The sequence below is a fragment of the Chiloscyllium plagiosum genome, chromosome 41 (assembly GCF_004010195.1).
Source record: "Chiloscyllium plagiosum isolate BGI_BamShark_2017 chromosome 41, ASM401019v2, whole genome shotgun sequence".
NCBI classification, from domain to species: domain Eukaryota; kingdom Metazoa; phylum Chordata; class Chondrichthyes; order Orectolobiformes; family Hemiscylliidae; genus Chiloscyllium; species Chiloscyllium plagiosum.
The window spans coordinates 1,954,415-1,970,628 of NC_057750.1; the positions used below are offsets into that span (position 1 = coordinate 1,954,415).

The window sequence follows — 16,214 nt, forward strand, 5'->3', positions numbered from 1 at the left end:
CTTTCCAAATACATGTACATTCTGTCCCTCATGATTCTCTCCAACAACTTGCCCACCACCGAGGTCAGGCTCACCGGTCTATAGTTCCCTGGCTTGTCTTTACCATCCTTCTTAAACAGTGGCACCACGTTTGCCAACCTCCAGTCTTCTGGCACCTCATCTGTGACTATTGATGATACAAATATCTCAGCAAGAGGCCCAGCAATCACTTCTCTAGCTTCCCACAGAGTTCTCGGGTACACCTGATCAGGTCCTGGGGATTTATCCACTTTTAACCGTTTCAAGACATCCAGCACTTCCTCCTCTGTAATCCGGACATTTTGCAAGATGTCACCATCTATTTCCCTACAGTCTATATCTTCCATATCCTTTTAAACTTAGTTATGAAATTAATCTGCAATAAAGATTAATTGGGGGCAGCATGGTGGCTCAGTGGTTAGCACTGCAGCCTCAAAGCACCAGGGACCCGGGTTCAATTCCAGCCTCGGGTGACTATGTGGAGTTTGCACGTTCTCCCAGCGTCTGCACGTGTTTCCTCCAGGTGCTCCGGTTTCCGCCCACAATCCAAAGATGTGCAGGTTAGGTGAATTGGCCATGCCAAATTGCCCATAGTGTTCAGGGACATGTCAGTTAGGTGCTTTAGTCAGGGATAAATGTAGAGTAATGGGAATGGGTTTGGGTGGGATATTGTTCAGATGGTCAGTGTGGACTTGTTGGGCTGAAGGCCTGCTTCCAAAGGCCTGTACGGATTCTGATTCTAATTCTAAAAACATAGGCTAATGGGAAACCACTGATCTTTCATAAAAATCCATCGTCAATGTCTACTGAAAAGGAAGTCTGCCATCCTGACTGATATGCAACTCTAGACTTACAGATTTGCATCTGTCTCTGATATAAACTTGCTAGCCATTTAGTTGCACAGGCACAGCAGGCCACCTAACCCTTCAGGCTGTTCTGTCATTCCATGAGATCATATTTGGTCTGCCATCTAATTTTGCATATTCATTTTTGTCCCATAACCTTAATATTGTTAACAAAAAACTATCAAGCTCAGACTTAAAACTGATCGAGCATTAGTTGCCATTTGTGGAAAGAGTGCAGAACTTCTACCACTGCAAAGATTGCCTTTTATTGAACTGTCGATTTAAAAATGGGAGAAGATACTGTTTTAAACCAAGGAATGTAGAAGACTATGTTGCCATTTTAAAAGGAAGTTACTGGAACTCATGCTGAGTTGTGTATATAATCTTGCTTCATTAGGGACAATTTTTGTCCAATGAAAGACTTCTGGTTGGCTTTTCGACTAGGTCCAATTGTGTGCATTCAGAAGTGCTCATCACAGTAACAATTTCTTGATTAGTTAGCTATTCACGTTATATATTAATGATTTAGGTGATGGAATTAAATGTACTATCTTCAGATTTGTAGACAGCACAAAGCTGGGTGAAAGGGTGAATTATGAGGAGGATACAAAGATGATTCAGTGTGATTTGGACAAGTTGAGTGAGTGGACAAATGCATGTCAGATGAAATATCATTTGGAGAAATGTGAAGTTATCTACTTCCGTAGCAAACAGGAAAGCAAGTTATCATAATGGTGATGGATTAGAAAAGAGAGAGGTGCAACAACAACCGGATGTCCTTGTATATCAGCTGCTGAAAGTAAACATCTAAGCAGTAAAGGTGGGCAGTGGAATGTTGGCCTTTGTAGCAAAAGGATTCAAGTACAGCAGCAGGGATGTTTTGCTGCAACTGTACAGGGCCTTAGTGAGATGCCCTGGAGTACTGTATAGTTTTGGTCTCCTTATCTGAGGAATGATGTTAGCCAGGGATGGTGTGCAATGAAGGTTTACCAGACTGATTCCTAGGATTGCAGGAGTGACGAACAGAGAGAGACTGGATTGGTTAGGATTTTAATAAGGAGTTTATAAGAATAAGGAGAGGAATCTCATAGAAACCAAAAAATTCTAACAGGCCTAGACAGGATGTAGGAAGTATGTTTTCAACGACCGGGGAACACAGAACCAGGGGTCACAATCTAAGAATATGAGGTAAACCACTTGGGACTAAGAGGAGAAGTATTTTCACCCAGAGGATGGTGATCCTGTGGAACTCTCTGCCAGCACTGAGGCCAAAATATCAAACGTTTTCGTGAAGGAGTTAAATATAGTTCTTCGGGCTAAAGGGATCAAAGGGTATGGTGAGAAAGCTGGACCAGGGTACTGAGCTGGAGGATCAGCCATGATCATATTTCATGGGTGCAGACTTGAAAGGATCGAAGGACCTACTCCTGCTCCTATTTTCTGAGTTTCCTGGGTCAGAAATATCTAGTGAAGGAGAAAACATCTCTCTCTCTTTCTCTCTCTTCCCCTCTCATACACATATAAGTTTGTGGGGTGAATTTGCAATTGCAGAATTACATTTTACTTTGTTCAAAAACTACATGAATCCATGTAAATCCGTTTTTTAGATTAGAATCAGTCTGACCATTGTGGCACAGACAGCCTCACAGAGAGTTAACACCTTCAAAACCTTATCTGGGCCGACATGACACCAATTGTTAAATTGCACGAGAATGTAACTTTTAAAACAAGTTTTGAGATTTACATATGAAAGAACTGAAACCAACATGGTCATTCTAAAAGATGAGAGACTTAACAAACAATCCGGGTATTATTCAATATATAATTTCAGTTACATCACACTGTAGATTTTTGCTATAAATTCTGTGTTTTACAATCTTATTCTCCACAATAACTTGCTGTAGGAGCACTGCTCCGAAAGCTAGTGCTTCTAAATATACCTGTTGGACTATAAGCTGGTGTTGTGTGATTTTCAACTCTGGGAATAGGAGGCTTGATTTCGAATGTACTGTCCCTGTGTGTCATGATACAAATCGTCAATGTTTCCGAATTTCACTGCTGAGAGAGCCATCCCTAATTTTCAAACAATGTCCTTTTAATCCTAGCCTGATCATTCAGCATCATAATCTAATCTCCTGAAGGGAAATTCAGGATGAGCAGTAAATTCTGACATTTACAATGAAGCCCACATTGGATAAATGAGCAATAGAATAGCTAACTGTCTTTGTAAATTAGGGTAGTGCATGTTAGTGATCAATTGAGCTGTAGGTGGTAGGAAAGCACTTTGAGCTTGACCATCCACTGAATGCAACCCTCCCACCCATCATCTACAAACACATTTTCTAATCAAGGTCTGATGGAAATTGGAACACTTGTTGATAGGAGTCAACGTTTTACAACATCTCTGCTAGTGTTTAACAACAAGTAAAAAATAAAGTCTTCACTCCAAAGATACAAATCACAATAAAGCTTATAGTTCCATGTTCTGGAGAAGGGCCTGTGCCCGAAACGTCGAATCTCCTGTTCCCTGGATGCTGCCTGACCTGCTGTGCTGTTCCAGCAATAAAGTTTCAACTTTGATCTCCAGCATCTGCAGACCTCACTTTCTCCTCCATGTTCTGGAGAGTCAATGCTAGTAAAATAGTCTGAATTTGAAAAACTAACTTACGGTTCTATGGTGACTATAGAGTCATCTTTAACCACAGAGATACCACAAATTCCATCTACACCATCTGTAAAGGAAAGAATTATTTAAAGAATAATAGCAAGTTTAAATCTGCACACACAAAAACAAAATCAACAGATGTGTGCGTACTCATTACTTATATCCAAAAATGTCTAAAGGCTGGGCCCAGTCTTTTGCTACCAAGGTGGGTAGCTTGGATTGGGAAATTTCCTGGCTTGCAACACCTTAGAAAAAATGCTCAATTGTAGCAATTTTTGTTTTAATATGGGAGAATCAAGTCCATACAAGTAGAAGCAGAAGTATGCCATTTGGCCCATCGAGCTTACTGTTGTTGCACTTAACTACACAGCTTAGACTCTCCCACAAATGGAAACTGCATCCCTGTCCTAGCAAGCCCCCTAAGAATCCTTTATTATTTCAACAAGATCTCCTCTCATTCTCCAATGAGAACAAGCCAAACTTTTTCGACCTCCCCTCATAAGAAAATCTTTCCAAATCCAGAATCAGCCTAGTGAACCATCTCTGGACTGCTTCTAATGCCAGTATATCTATCTTTAGATAAGGGGAACAAAATTGTTTACAGTATTCCAGCTGTGGTCTATCGGCCTTTCCCATTACCACTGAACATGGATACTATTCATGCATAGGGACCCCTATATCTGTTTCTGCAGTCTTTCCCCATTTAAGTAATATTTAACTATGCCAAAGAACATAGCCTTACACCTCTCACATTATATTTCATCTGTCAAGTATTTCTGCCCATTCATTCAATCTGCCTATACCCGCTGTAGACTGGGTCCTCACTACTTGCCTTCCCAACTACTTTTGTATCATCTGTAAAGTTAGGGAGGTAAATTCACTTTCCTCATCCAAGTCATTAACACATATTGTAAATAACTGTAGCCTCAACACTGATCCCTGTGGTACTCTGCTAGCTACAATGTGATGTAAAGTTCCCTCCATCTTGCCACAAAGTGACTCAGCCCTAATGTTATTAAATGTCCACCTCCTCACCCAGAACCATCACTACCAGTGCAACATTAGTTCACTTCTTAAACAGAACATCATGTAATTTCTTGGATGGAACAGTCAATTTAATGTTGACCTATTCAGTCCTTTTTCTCACCAAGCTCTGTAGGAATTGAAGTGAGCCTGCAAAGATTAATTCCATTTAACACACTTAATTAGCATCAATATAAAACCAGAGACACGACATGGCACAAAGCTGCTTGCAATCTGTTGATAATTAACAGAAAATGGTACTCATAAATTATGGATAATGATAATGTCCCACCGGGGGCAGTAGGGAGTGTTCTCATGTTGAGCTAAAAGAACTGAGTGATAAAACAGAGGGCATTATTATATGCTATCCTTAACCTGTCCTATACCCAACTTGAAATGTTTAAAGTTGACCATGGATATCTGAAGTATTCCATTCCCCAGTACTCTCTTTCACATAGCATTTCTAAAATAAATTTAAGAGGTGTAATTTTTTTTTGCAAAAATAACACCTTGGATTGTTTTTATTTTTCTCAATGAGTTAATGGAATATCTGAGACCGCTTCATGTAAAATTAATTTTCACCTATTTTACAATAGTTAACACTTAAGACATTCCTCACGAATTTAAACAAATTAATGAGTTTTGAGAAGATTTGCTCAGGTTGAGGTTCTGGATGTAGGTTTGCTCCCAGAGCTGAAAGGTTCATTTTCAGATGTTTCGTCACCATATTAGATAACATCTTTAGTAAGCCTCTGAAAATGAACTTTCCAGCTCAGCGAGCAAACGTAATCAAATCAACTCAATTAAAATTGTATAAATTAAGTTTACACTAAAGTCTTAATAATGTATGATCAACAAAACCTTTATAATGGCATAACTGAAAAAAATGTTTACCTACAACACTGGCCAGAATTCCTTTAGGAGGGTATGTATTGTGTGATGCCTTACTCCCAGACAAAGAACAGATCCTGTTGAAGTAAAGTCCTGAGCCATGACGGATGGGACTCAACATCGGGGGAGGTGTGTATGGCGGAGGTTGAAAGTTTTTCTCTAGAAGGTGATCTGCTAAACAAACAGGGGAACGCATATGGCTCTGATACAGTACCATCCCTGGCAGCACCCCAGTCTGATTTGATGCCGGTGATGGGATAAAGAGAGGGTCTGGACGAGATCGCTTCTTACGTTGCTTTTTGGAATTGCCTCTACAATTTACATTTGCTTGTTTGCCTGTTTCAGTGACCTGCAACAAACAATTCTTTAAAAAGTAACAGGCATTTGAAATTATAAATTTCCAAAGTATTCATGTTAATACAACACTGTCTGAATGTTGACCGACGTCACTACAAAATCATTAATGCAACATAATTTACTGGCTCATAATAGAAGAGAAATTATGACTTGTACTATGTCAATAGATGTGAAGCTGGAAAAACACAGCAGGTCAGACAGCATCCAAAGAGCAGGAAAGTTAACATTTCAGGCAGTGCTTTTCCAGCTTCACGTCTATTGACTCTGGCTTCCAGCATCTGCAGTCCTTCCTGTCTCCGTGGATTGTACAGTGATGAAACACCTATTTCATAGTACAATCGCAAGTCACTGAGAGATGAAAAAGAACATAAATGCTGGCAAACTGAAACCAAAGCAGAACTTCCCTCAACAGATCCAAAGAAGGGACTACATTTCAGAAGGAACCTTTCAACCAATAACTTGCTGCTCATGATCAGCTTCTTCTATTTTCATTAAGTGCTGCTTGGGTTATCATGCAATTTTATTAGTATGACTACGGCACCAAACAATTAGACAAGCCAAGACCATTCTCACCTGGGCAGAGCTGTCATTTGAAGATACTAATAGATCAGTCAATTTTGTTGTGACTGACTTCCTTGGTGTAACTGGTGAAGTTTCAGATTTAACAGATGTGCCATCTTTCTTGGATTTTACAGGCACTGACACTGGAATCACTAACGGCACTGCCACATTTTCCTCAAGTGGCTTCTTTAGCAGAAGAGCACTGAGTTTATCCTCCAGATACTGAAAGAACAATCCACCATGTTCCATTTTCTCAATTCCATTATCAGTCACCTAAAATTAGAATTACAAAATAGTATTTGTCAAATTTCTTAGCAATAACCCACCAAAATATTCCAAGTTGATGATGATGATGGTGTGTATATAGACTTAGGTGCCTCTGGCAGGGAAGCACAGAACATCCATCCCTAACTGACCCAAGAGGTGCTGGTTAGCTATTTTCTTGAACCACTGCAGTGATGTTTTAATAATGATTGACAACCCTCAGAGGCTTTCTAGCCCATTTAAGAAGGTAGGCAAAAGTCAATCACAATGCAGTGTGTCTGTGGTCAAATAGAGGCCAGTTCTGTAAAGACAGCTGACTTTCTTCCCTAAAGGACATAAGCAGACCAGAATTTTTTTTAAAAATCACAATCTAGCGAATACAGGGGCAGCATTACTCATTGAGAAGACATGGGATTCTTATTCTGACTTTTCTATTTAAATTTTCCAGATCTTTGGTTAGATTTGAATTGGCTTTTCAAACATTCAAGTTTAGTCCACGCCCCTAAAGTGTCTGTCCAGCAACATATGCATTTTGCTACCATGTCTCCAAATATCTAACAATACTCATAATATTTCAAATTAGTGTTCTAATTGAGCAGGTCAAAAATTCCTCAGCCAGTGACAACCACACTCAAACACATGAATAAAAAAATTCACAGCTGCACATGTTTCTTAGAGGGGAGACGTGGACCCCAGTAACAGAAGACAATTTTTTTTTGTACAGGGTTGGGGAAAAGTCGATTAACCAGTTGAGGTTATAAAATAATAACCTGGTCAGCTTTCATGACATTTTTCCTGTTACCAAGTTCTCCTTTGGTCAAACTCTCAATCATAGCTTCTATGCAGTATCTATTATGCTATTAAATCAATGCATTGTGTTTCATGTGACTAACTGACAAGAGGCATTGCTTCCTCAACAGTAATTCTGTGACACAATCACAGCTGCAGCAGCACTCTTCTAAAGTCAAGAGAACTTCAGTATTTTCAGTAGCTACTGATCCACAGATTTATATGTACAGCAACACTTATGCACTGAGGGTAATTTGCTTCATTGTGACTTTCCAAAGTAGAATATATATAATTTTCCTAACCTTTTGTGCCTTAACACCATCTTCCAATGAAAGCTGTTTTCCCATTCCTTCTTGTGGACAAGTGTGACAGTTTAGTCCTTTTAGAAAATGGAAAACACCTTGACACCTTTCACACCTGAAGTTTTCTTCATTTTCATCCAAATTATGGGAAGTGCTGCTACTCACCAAGTCCCTGCTGTTGATTGAAGATTATAAAGTCAAATAAAGTTAAAAAAAAAGACTCTTTAACACTGGAAGCCCCAAATACAAGGTTTGAAATGCAAAAATCAATCAGCATTTATGCTTTGTTGCCTTGCTTTTGCTATATTAAGATCTAGATTTTCTCACTCTGTTTGTCAAATTTGTGGCTTTCTGCACAAATTCTGAGGATTAGTACAAATGGAATAGCGCTGGGATCTTTCCGTACCAGTGCCTTCAGTGTTGTTGCTACATTGAAGGCACATGCTACATCCTGTGTATGCAGCAAGTAATGTATCCCACACATGTTGAATTATTGACACCCTTCTCTGCATTCCTTTTATTTTCTAATCTCACCACATAACATTTCTGACTATAGGACAAGATCGATGATCTGCTTCCAAGTGTCCCATTTTACATTTGACAGTCCCTGGAGAGTCAACTGCCCTTTAATCAAAAAGATCAAGAGTGATCACAGTAAAATTAACAATTTATTATTTAGGGACATGAGTGGAAACCTGTATGCGCTACTCAACAGTGCTCAACTCTTCCTTTCCCCAAATCAATGGAACCAAAATCAGATGATGTTCAGCCCTTCTGCATGTCTTTTACTAAAGGAAAATTTCATACCACAGCACTGTTGATGATCCATCTGCCTCTTGTGGTATGCTGGAAAGACTGTAAATATCTTCATCCTGAAAAGTCAAAGCTCATTACAAACAAGACAACAAGAGTTATAAAAGTTCTTTAGGCTGGAATGTTTCAAATTTAGGAACGTATGCAGGATGTATGATTAAAAAAAGGTTTACATTGCTGGACTTTAAATGCTGCTCAGATATTTTATGTTATACAAATAAATATTTAAGATTTCAAGGTATTATTTATGGTCCCTAAAAGATGAGAATTAACATATTTCTGCCCATGTAGAGGCAGCTATGCTACACCCAGCAGGGAGTGTGTTGAGAATTCTGTATTTTATCAATTTTTGTATTTGTTGACTTCAAAACACACTGTGTTCCCTTGCATGGTTTCTTTCAGGCAGCTAACAGTCTTTTGGAACTTAGGGCTGCGGATGGCAGAAAACATGGCAAAATTTACAGGAAGGCCCCTGAGCATGTCAATATTTTAATGGGCTCCCTACATAAAGGCTTCAAAACTGTTTTGAAACATTTTCCAAAGTTAAGACTTAAACAAAAAGGAAAGCATTTTATAATGTAATGCTAAGCAAAAACACAGTGTGGGTTTGCTCTGACAGAGTCTGTTTGTTGTCAATTTTCACACACACAAAAATATTCAACTTGTCTGACAGGGATGACAAGACAAAAGCCAGTCATCTCATGCCCGTTTAGGATGGCCGGAGTATTAGTTTCTACCCATCCCAGTCAGAGACTCCAACCCGTGAAGTTATTAAGAATTTATTTTAGAAACACAATCCGATTAGAGCCAGAGACTTTCAATTCAACTCATGGTCTGAATTCAGAGCAGGTTTGGCTCTGTTCGCTCAGCTTTACTTGCCATTACATTTTACAAATCTTAACTTGAGTCTTCTCATGGACATGAACTGGAGTTGCTTTTATCGGATCCTTTGTACGTGCCCTAGCTCTTCTAGAATTGTAATGTATTGTTCCACTGGCAGGAAGTTGCTGCTGTGTGCTTTAAAAGTTGGAACAAAGCATATTCATAATGGCACACATCCACCAGCAACAATTGTAAAACTACATGTCTGGGGAGATCAGCTTTTATTTTTGTGCAGGTTTTTTCAGTATCATTATTCATTTCTTTGGTTCGGATCAATATGCTTCTTTTGTACTGGTGTCATTCACAACACTTCACCCAAGAAAGGCTGCCCAATTGACCCTTCCACAAAAAAAAATGGAGAATGCCCTATTCCAAACTTTGTCACCACCAGCAGTGCCTGTAAGCTTTTGCTCTTGCCCAGGATATATAACTCCCAGACCCGTGTACTCCCAAAAGTTGTAAAGCATTGCATTGATACCAGGCAGAAGAAGAAACAGTGGGAAGTGCCCTTCAGTGCATCAGCATTGTAGAGATACTCATAACAGCACTGCGTCTATAAGCAGCCACAAACTGCATTTTCCCCTGGTTGACAGTCAACATCACCTCACATGCTAGAAAATCCCCCAGTGTCAATATAACATGCAATGTTCCAGTGGGGATGAGTACTAAACTAGATCTTAAATCTAGTTCCTATTCATCTTGGGTTACATTTGGAGCTCTGCAATTGCCCTGGGTTAGGAAGAGGAAATATCAGTCTAAATTCCTGTTCCTGTCCATCATGTAGAAAGAAAGATGGGCTCAAATTTGATGATCTCATAACCAATATGCCTATCAATATTCTCTTCAAAAAACTGTTACAAGGTACTGGGCAGCCGCAACCAGCTGTAGAACCGTACTGTTGCGAGAGTCAGTGCTTTTAAACATGCGAAAAAAGGCATGTATAAATGGAAAGCCTAAATGGAAATTAAGGTAATTACCTGTACATTAGCATAAAAAGATGGTTTCTGAAGACAGTCTTCCATACTCCTCGTCAAAGAATTCTGAACAGGAAAGGAGTTCATAGCCACCTGACTAGGAGGAGCAGTGCAATTGGGATCTAATTTCTGTCGTTCCTTTCGAGAAATTGAAACACTCTTACTGGATTTACCTGCAATATTGTAATGCTTCACACACACATCTTTATTAGAGATTCTGCCTCTTTTGTTGCTACAGGGTGGAAGTGACCAACCTTCCAACTGCTCTGACTGTGACTGAAGCTGATTCTGAACAACAACTTCTTCACACATTGACTGAGGAGGACATTGTCCTTTGAATGGACTCTTCTTGGATTTCTTGTGACATTCTGAGATTCCCCTTGACACAGGCTGTAAACCAGTCTCTGTCTGCTGGTCTGTACATTCTGTCTCTTGTGGATAGCAAGAGAGAATATTCTTGGAGAGTTGGCACTGTTTTGTTGCTTGAAACTGTAAAAATGGAGAAGTGGTTTCCTGTCTCAAGGAATGCTGGAAGTCTTGTAATAGTTCTGAGGGATGATGAGATTGGGTTCCATTATTCTGGATCTGGGATGGAATTTTCTGGGCAAGTACATGCTGGGACTGGGTAACTAGCACTTGTGACTGGCTTACCGAATTTTGGGATTGAGACAGATTGTACTGGGTATCAGAAATCAGGTGGAGCATATGGTTTTGAAATTGATCTTGGTTTTGCATCGGGGAGGCCTCCTGATCTCCCATGTAGACTTGCGTAAACAGTGAAGTTGCTATCTGCTGTTGATGTTGCTGGTGCAGAGAGTACTGCTCCTGCAGTATTTCACGTTTCTGTTCAGGATAGGCTTGCCACTGATTCAAATTAGTTTTGTAACTCAAAAGTTGTCTGAAGACATTTCCACAAGCATCAAATTCAGACATTGATGAGTTTTCACTCTGATTCTTCGCAACAGAGGAATTTGACTGAATATCCAAATTCTGCCTTGTAAAGGCTTGGGCAAATGAGTCCAGCTTATGCAAAGCACCACTTGAAAAAGTGGCAGAAACTTCTTCAGGAGGCTGGGAATTGGGGACAATATAAGAATAACTTCCTTTGCTGCCACTGTAAGTTGCCAAGTTATTGGTCCACACAAGATCTTGACTCGGTTGTTGTCTGGTGGATCCAGTTTCAGTTCTTGATAATGTATGATTTGTGTTCACATCTTGAGGCCAACTTGCTGGTCTTGATGATTCCAAAGTATATTGTGCAGGCTGCGAAGGTCTACCAGGAATCATTGAATCCAAAAGATAAGAATCTAGATTTTCTACACAGGAGACACTGGGATCTGCTACAGAAAAGTGAGAAGGGTTTACTCTGCTGTATGGATCAGTTATGTTACAGTTTAAACCAGAAGAAGAATGCTCTCTTTGCATTATGCCAAATTTGGCTTGTCTAACAGTGCTTGACCTCTCTGACAAACAAATATTTGGACTAGTAAGCACACTTGCTGTAGCATGGGTTTGTGTGGGATAGTGCAATGTAATTTTGCTTCCAGTAGCACCAGTTTCACAAGGTATTTTTTGGCTTACACTGCTCGTTAGGGGCCTCAGCATGTCTCGGTTAGGCAGACAAGATCTTTGAGAAAGAGACTCAACCTGTGTTGTCGGCCTCTGTGCCACTCCCACTTCACACTGAAGGGTCTGAGTTTGGCCAGTCTGGGGGTACAGCACACCCTCTGTTGAGTCCACTTCTTTCGAGCTGTTGTCAGCAAAAGGCTCCCTCTGACAATACAAGCCATGCTGAACCTCATAGTGACGTCGCAAAGACCGGGAGTCACAATAGCTCTTGTCGCATCCGTGTTCCATACAAACATAAGGTTTATTTTTTTGGTGTGTTAACAAATGCCCAGATCTAAGGAGAGAATGCAGAATAAAATGCCTCATTAAGTTCATCTCATAACATTTTGCTCCTAACATTTACAAATGATGGGCTATTGCTTTGCAAGGTCATCATCGTTCTTCATAGAACTGACCTGTATTAATAATAATTTGACAGATGATTGGGAACAATCACATGTACCTACTTCAATCTTCCTTCTCCTTGTATTCTTTGATGAAATTAGCATAAAATGCATTTAGTTTCTTACCCACCTCCCTCAATTATTCACCAAGCTCAACTATGAGAAACCTTACAGTATCTATTCTTGAAAAATTCTTATTCTTTGTAGATTTCAACTATGGGCCTCACCTACAAGTGTAAGCGATCATATTTTTTTTCTTGCATTTCAAACCGAAGTGGAAGTCAGACAATGCTGTATAGCTGAAATACCAGGAGAGTTTTGAAATTTGGAAAAAAATCAAGTTATGCTGATTTCTTTCTGTGTAAGACAATATTGCTTTTTGATGCAGTCAGATTATTATTTGAGACTGAGTGATACCAACTGTGCTTACCCTGAAAAAAGTGAGGACTGCAGACGCTGGAGATCAGATTCAAAGAATGTGGTGCTGGAAAAGCACAGCCAATCAGGCAGCATAAAGGAGCAGGAGAGTCGACGTTTCAAGCATAAGCTCTTCATTCCTGATGAACAGCTTATGCTCGAAACGTCAATTCTCCTGCTCCTCAGATGCTGCCTGACCGGTTGTGCTTTTCCAGCACACTTTTCATCTGTGCTTACCCTTTCTACACATTTTTACTCCCATTACATCATGTTATACCGTATTTCTTCTGTCTGCCTTAACTGTGAATGTGGGTGCCTTATTTGCAGTTTTTCAAAGGGCGCAATTTAACTCATACAGTAGGAATCTTTTCTCCATTATTTGTTAAAATGTGTTACAATAAATAGTTATTTTATGCTTCTGACAAAACTTCATCAGAACTGTCTTCATCCTGAATAGCAGTCAGTTAGACTAGTTGATTATCTTGGTGTTTAATTGGGATTTTATACATTTGGTTTGTGGAATGATCTGGAACTATTATCAGAGCTCTCTTCCCAGTTAAGTTGTGACATAAGCATCTCTGACCAGCAAGTATCAAACAAATCTCAGGCAAAATTCTTATAGCCACCAGGGCAAGAACTGTGATCCTTTCAATTTTACCTAAAACTAAGCACCGATTCCAAAGTTAAATGCTTTGCTAGCCTCATATGCAGGTGATAACCATATTAGCATCCAGTGGAATCAGTATATATAGAAGGCAATCAATTTGTCTGGTCTCCACTGAGAATTTGGAATCTTAGCTCATGATCAAGCAACTTGAAACTAATAATTTAAAAATAAACTTTAAGAAAATGCTTACCACTTAATTCTCTCAAACTTTAACTAATACTGAATATTTTTAAACAATCAAGTCCTGTCTGAGTAACATTTTCTTCCAGGCAATTTGATATTTTGACACACATCAATAGATTGAACTTTGAATCATGGAAGGATGCAATACAGATAGACACCATCTGGCCCATCAAGCTTGTGTCAGCTCTGAAAGAGCTTTCCAATTAGTCACACACACCTTGTTCTTTCCTCATCATTTCAAGTATTTATTCTACTAACTCTTCCAAATTACTATTGAATCTGCCACTCAAATATTAAGTAAATATTTTGGGTATGGTTAATGTCACTTTTAAATCTGGCACCTCGTAGACTTGTAAATGGGTGGTTTTTGGTATACTCCTTTCAATATTTTTTGTTGTTTTCCAGGTCAATAATCGTTCTTCAACCAAGACTTGTAAATGCAAATTAAGTGATTGTTTATCTCATGCAGTAGTTTGTGGGATGCTGCTGGACAGGCACTATTACGGTTACAGGATTGTAGCCTGTTAATTATATGAACACGAGGAATGGAATTTAATCCCACAGATCAAACTCACATCCAACTTGAAATGAATAAAACTAAATCTGGCATTTAGTTTCATTCCAGGTGGACAAAGCAAATCTATTGTGTGTGAAAAATAATAGAAATTCCTGAGTTACATAATGTTCACACACAAGTGGTCCTGTCTCTTAAAGGCCTTATTGCAGATCCTGCAGACATGCCGACGTTCATGACTATGCGTCAGGTAGTGTTTGCTCAGGGCACTGGCACTGCTGAATGACTTTCCGCATTGGCTACATTCCTAAAAAAAACAAATGAATTATCTATTTTTGCCTCATATTGATTTCAATATAAATGTAAAACAACTCTAAGAGTTAACATTTAAATTACTACTGATTTCCCTAATATATTCTATTACTGAACAAACCAGAACTTATTATTTTTGACAAAACTGGTTTGTGTTCTTGGGCTTGATGGTTTTTTTTAAGAACAGCTCAGTCGTATATACTGTAGATTAGAAACCTCTTGTTACAGGTTTTTTTTAAAAAGGACTCTAAAACAACAGACTGGAAGAACAACTGGATGCAGTGCTAACCTGGAATGCTTGCTGCGGAGAATGCCGTGTGGAGAGACGCCTTCTCTTCTGCAGCCCTCCATATTTCCCTTCACTTTTACCTCCACTTTTCTCAGGGCTATTTTTTTGAGGTACAGGACTAATACCTATAACAAAAAAGTCAATAGGAAAAACCAGCAATATTTCAGTTCTTTTTTTGTTAAACACACATTCGGATTTTAAGTCAGATGAGTTGGACTGAAGACCAGTTTCTGTGTTGCTATTTCTATATCATTAAACCATCCTTTGTTTATAAACCATTTGTTAAGAATGGGCAGAGTGAAAACTTAATTTCCAAATAGTGCAACTTATTGTTTGCCTTATTCCATCATAATTTGGGCAGTCTTTTTCAGTTTATGAAAATCTAAGTCAGTCTAAATGACCATTGCACACAAGAAACCAACATTAAACACAAGATCTCAGATTACCAGCTGCCTTTTACAATTCTACCTGAAGTGATAGCATCACAGCCTCAAATGTGATGCTGGGTGGTTCACTGGGTGGTTTTCAGTGTAGGTATCTGTCAGGCAATATCCCTAGAAAAGGACATGACAGATGTTATCACTTCATTAGAATTGAAATGCTCTTGTCTGTTACAAGCATAATTTTCTGATCAGGCTATTTGTGTGTTGTGTTACAAAGTTTATTTTATCTGCCAAAATGCCCCAAAAGGAAGCTGGGCATCTATATTTAAAAATGATCTCATTTAGAAAACCAGTTGTGAACTGATTATTCTTTAAGGTTGCAACTCCAGCATGTTGTGATATTACAAATACAGTTCAATGTCAGGGTGGTATATGCCTTTTTCTTTCCAAAAAGCAACTTTCTAATCAGCAATGTACATAAAATTTCCCTGGAGTCCTCAGCCATTAATCACCTACCAAAATATTTCCAAACATTCTACTGGTTTCAGAATGCTTTCCATTGATGGTACTATCACAATGCCCCAGCACTCATGGAGATGCAATCCAGTATTATATTTGACTAAACAGGGAAAAATTAGTCAGCACTACAACATGTGATCACTTTCTCATGAAGCAACATTGATATGTTTAGTAAGACAGTCTAATTCAACCGTCGTATCATTTTTCAACTTTCAATAGTTCATTTGTTGCTGAAACAGAATATTTTAATACATTCCTGACCAGCCTCCCAATCTCTAAACTTTTAGGATAACAAATAACCTGCTGCTTATGCCATAACTCACAGTGAAGTTCCAGAATCCACTGCTTGCTGACCTATACTGGCCCCAAGTTAAATGCCTCAATTTTAAAATTCTCATTGCCCTTCCTCGAATCCTTTTGAGGCCTTACCCTTTCCTACCTTTGTAACCTCCTTCAGCCTTTCAACCCTCTGGGTTCTCTCTGCCTTTCCAATTCTAGTCACCTGAGTATCTCTAATTTTAAATACCACAACTG

General features: G+C 39.1%; 1 protein-coding gene across 4 annotated transcripts in view; it reads right to left on the bottom strand.

The window, feature by feature from the left end:
• The window catches only part of LOC122542734 (zinc finger protein 541-like), a 59,940-nt gene that overhangs the window by 20,401 nt on the left and 23,325 nt on the right, over positions 1-16,214 (bottom strand). For all 4 annotated transcript variants that reach the window (XM_043680723.1, XM_043680725.1, XM_043680724.1 and 1 more), the window contains exons 3-10: positions 14,779-14,903; positions 14,357-14,484; positions 10,388-12,287; positions 8,523-8,587; positions 7,716-7,890; positions 6,373-6,633; positions 5,446-5,791; positions 3,532-3,595 (exon numbers count right to left, since the gene is read on the bottom strand). In XM_043680723.1, the coding sequence (XP_043536658.1) occupies positions 3,532-3,595; positions 5,446-5,791; positions 6,373-6,633; positions 7,716-7,890; positions 8,523-8,587; positions 10,388-12,287; positions 14,357-14,484; positions 14,779-14,903 (3,064 nt within the window). The remainder of the gene's footprint in view (positions 1-3,531; positions 3,596-5,445; positions 5,792-6,372; positions 6,634-7,715; positions 7,891-8,522; positions 8,588-10,387; positions 12,288-14,356; positions 14,485-14,778; positions 14,904-16,214) is intronic.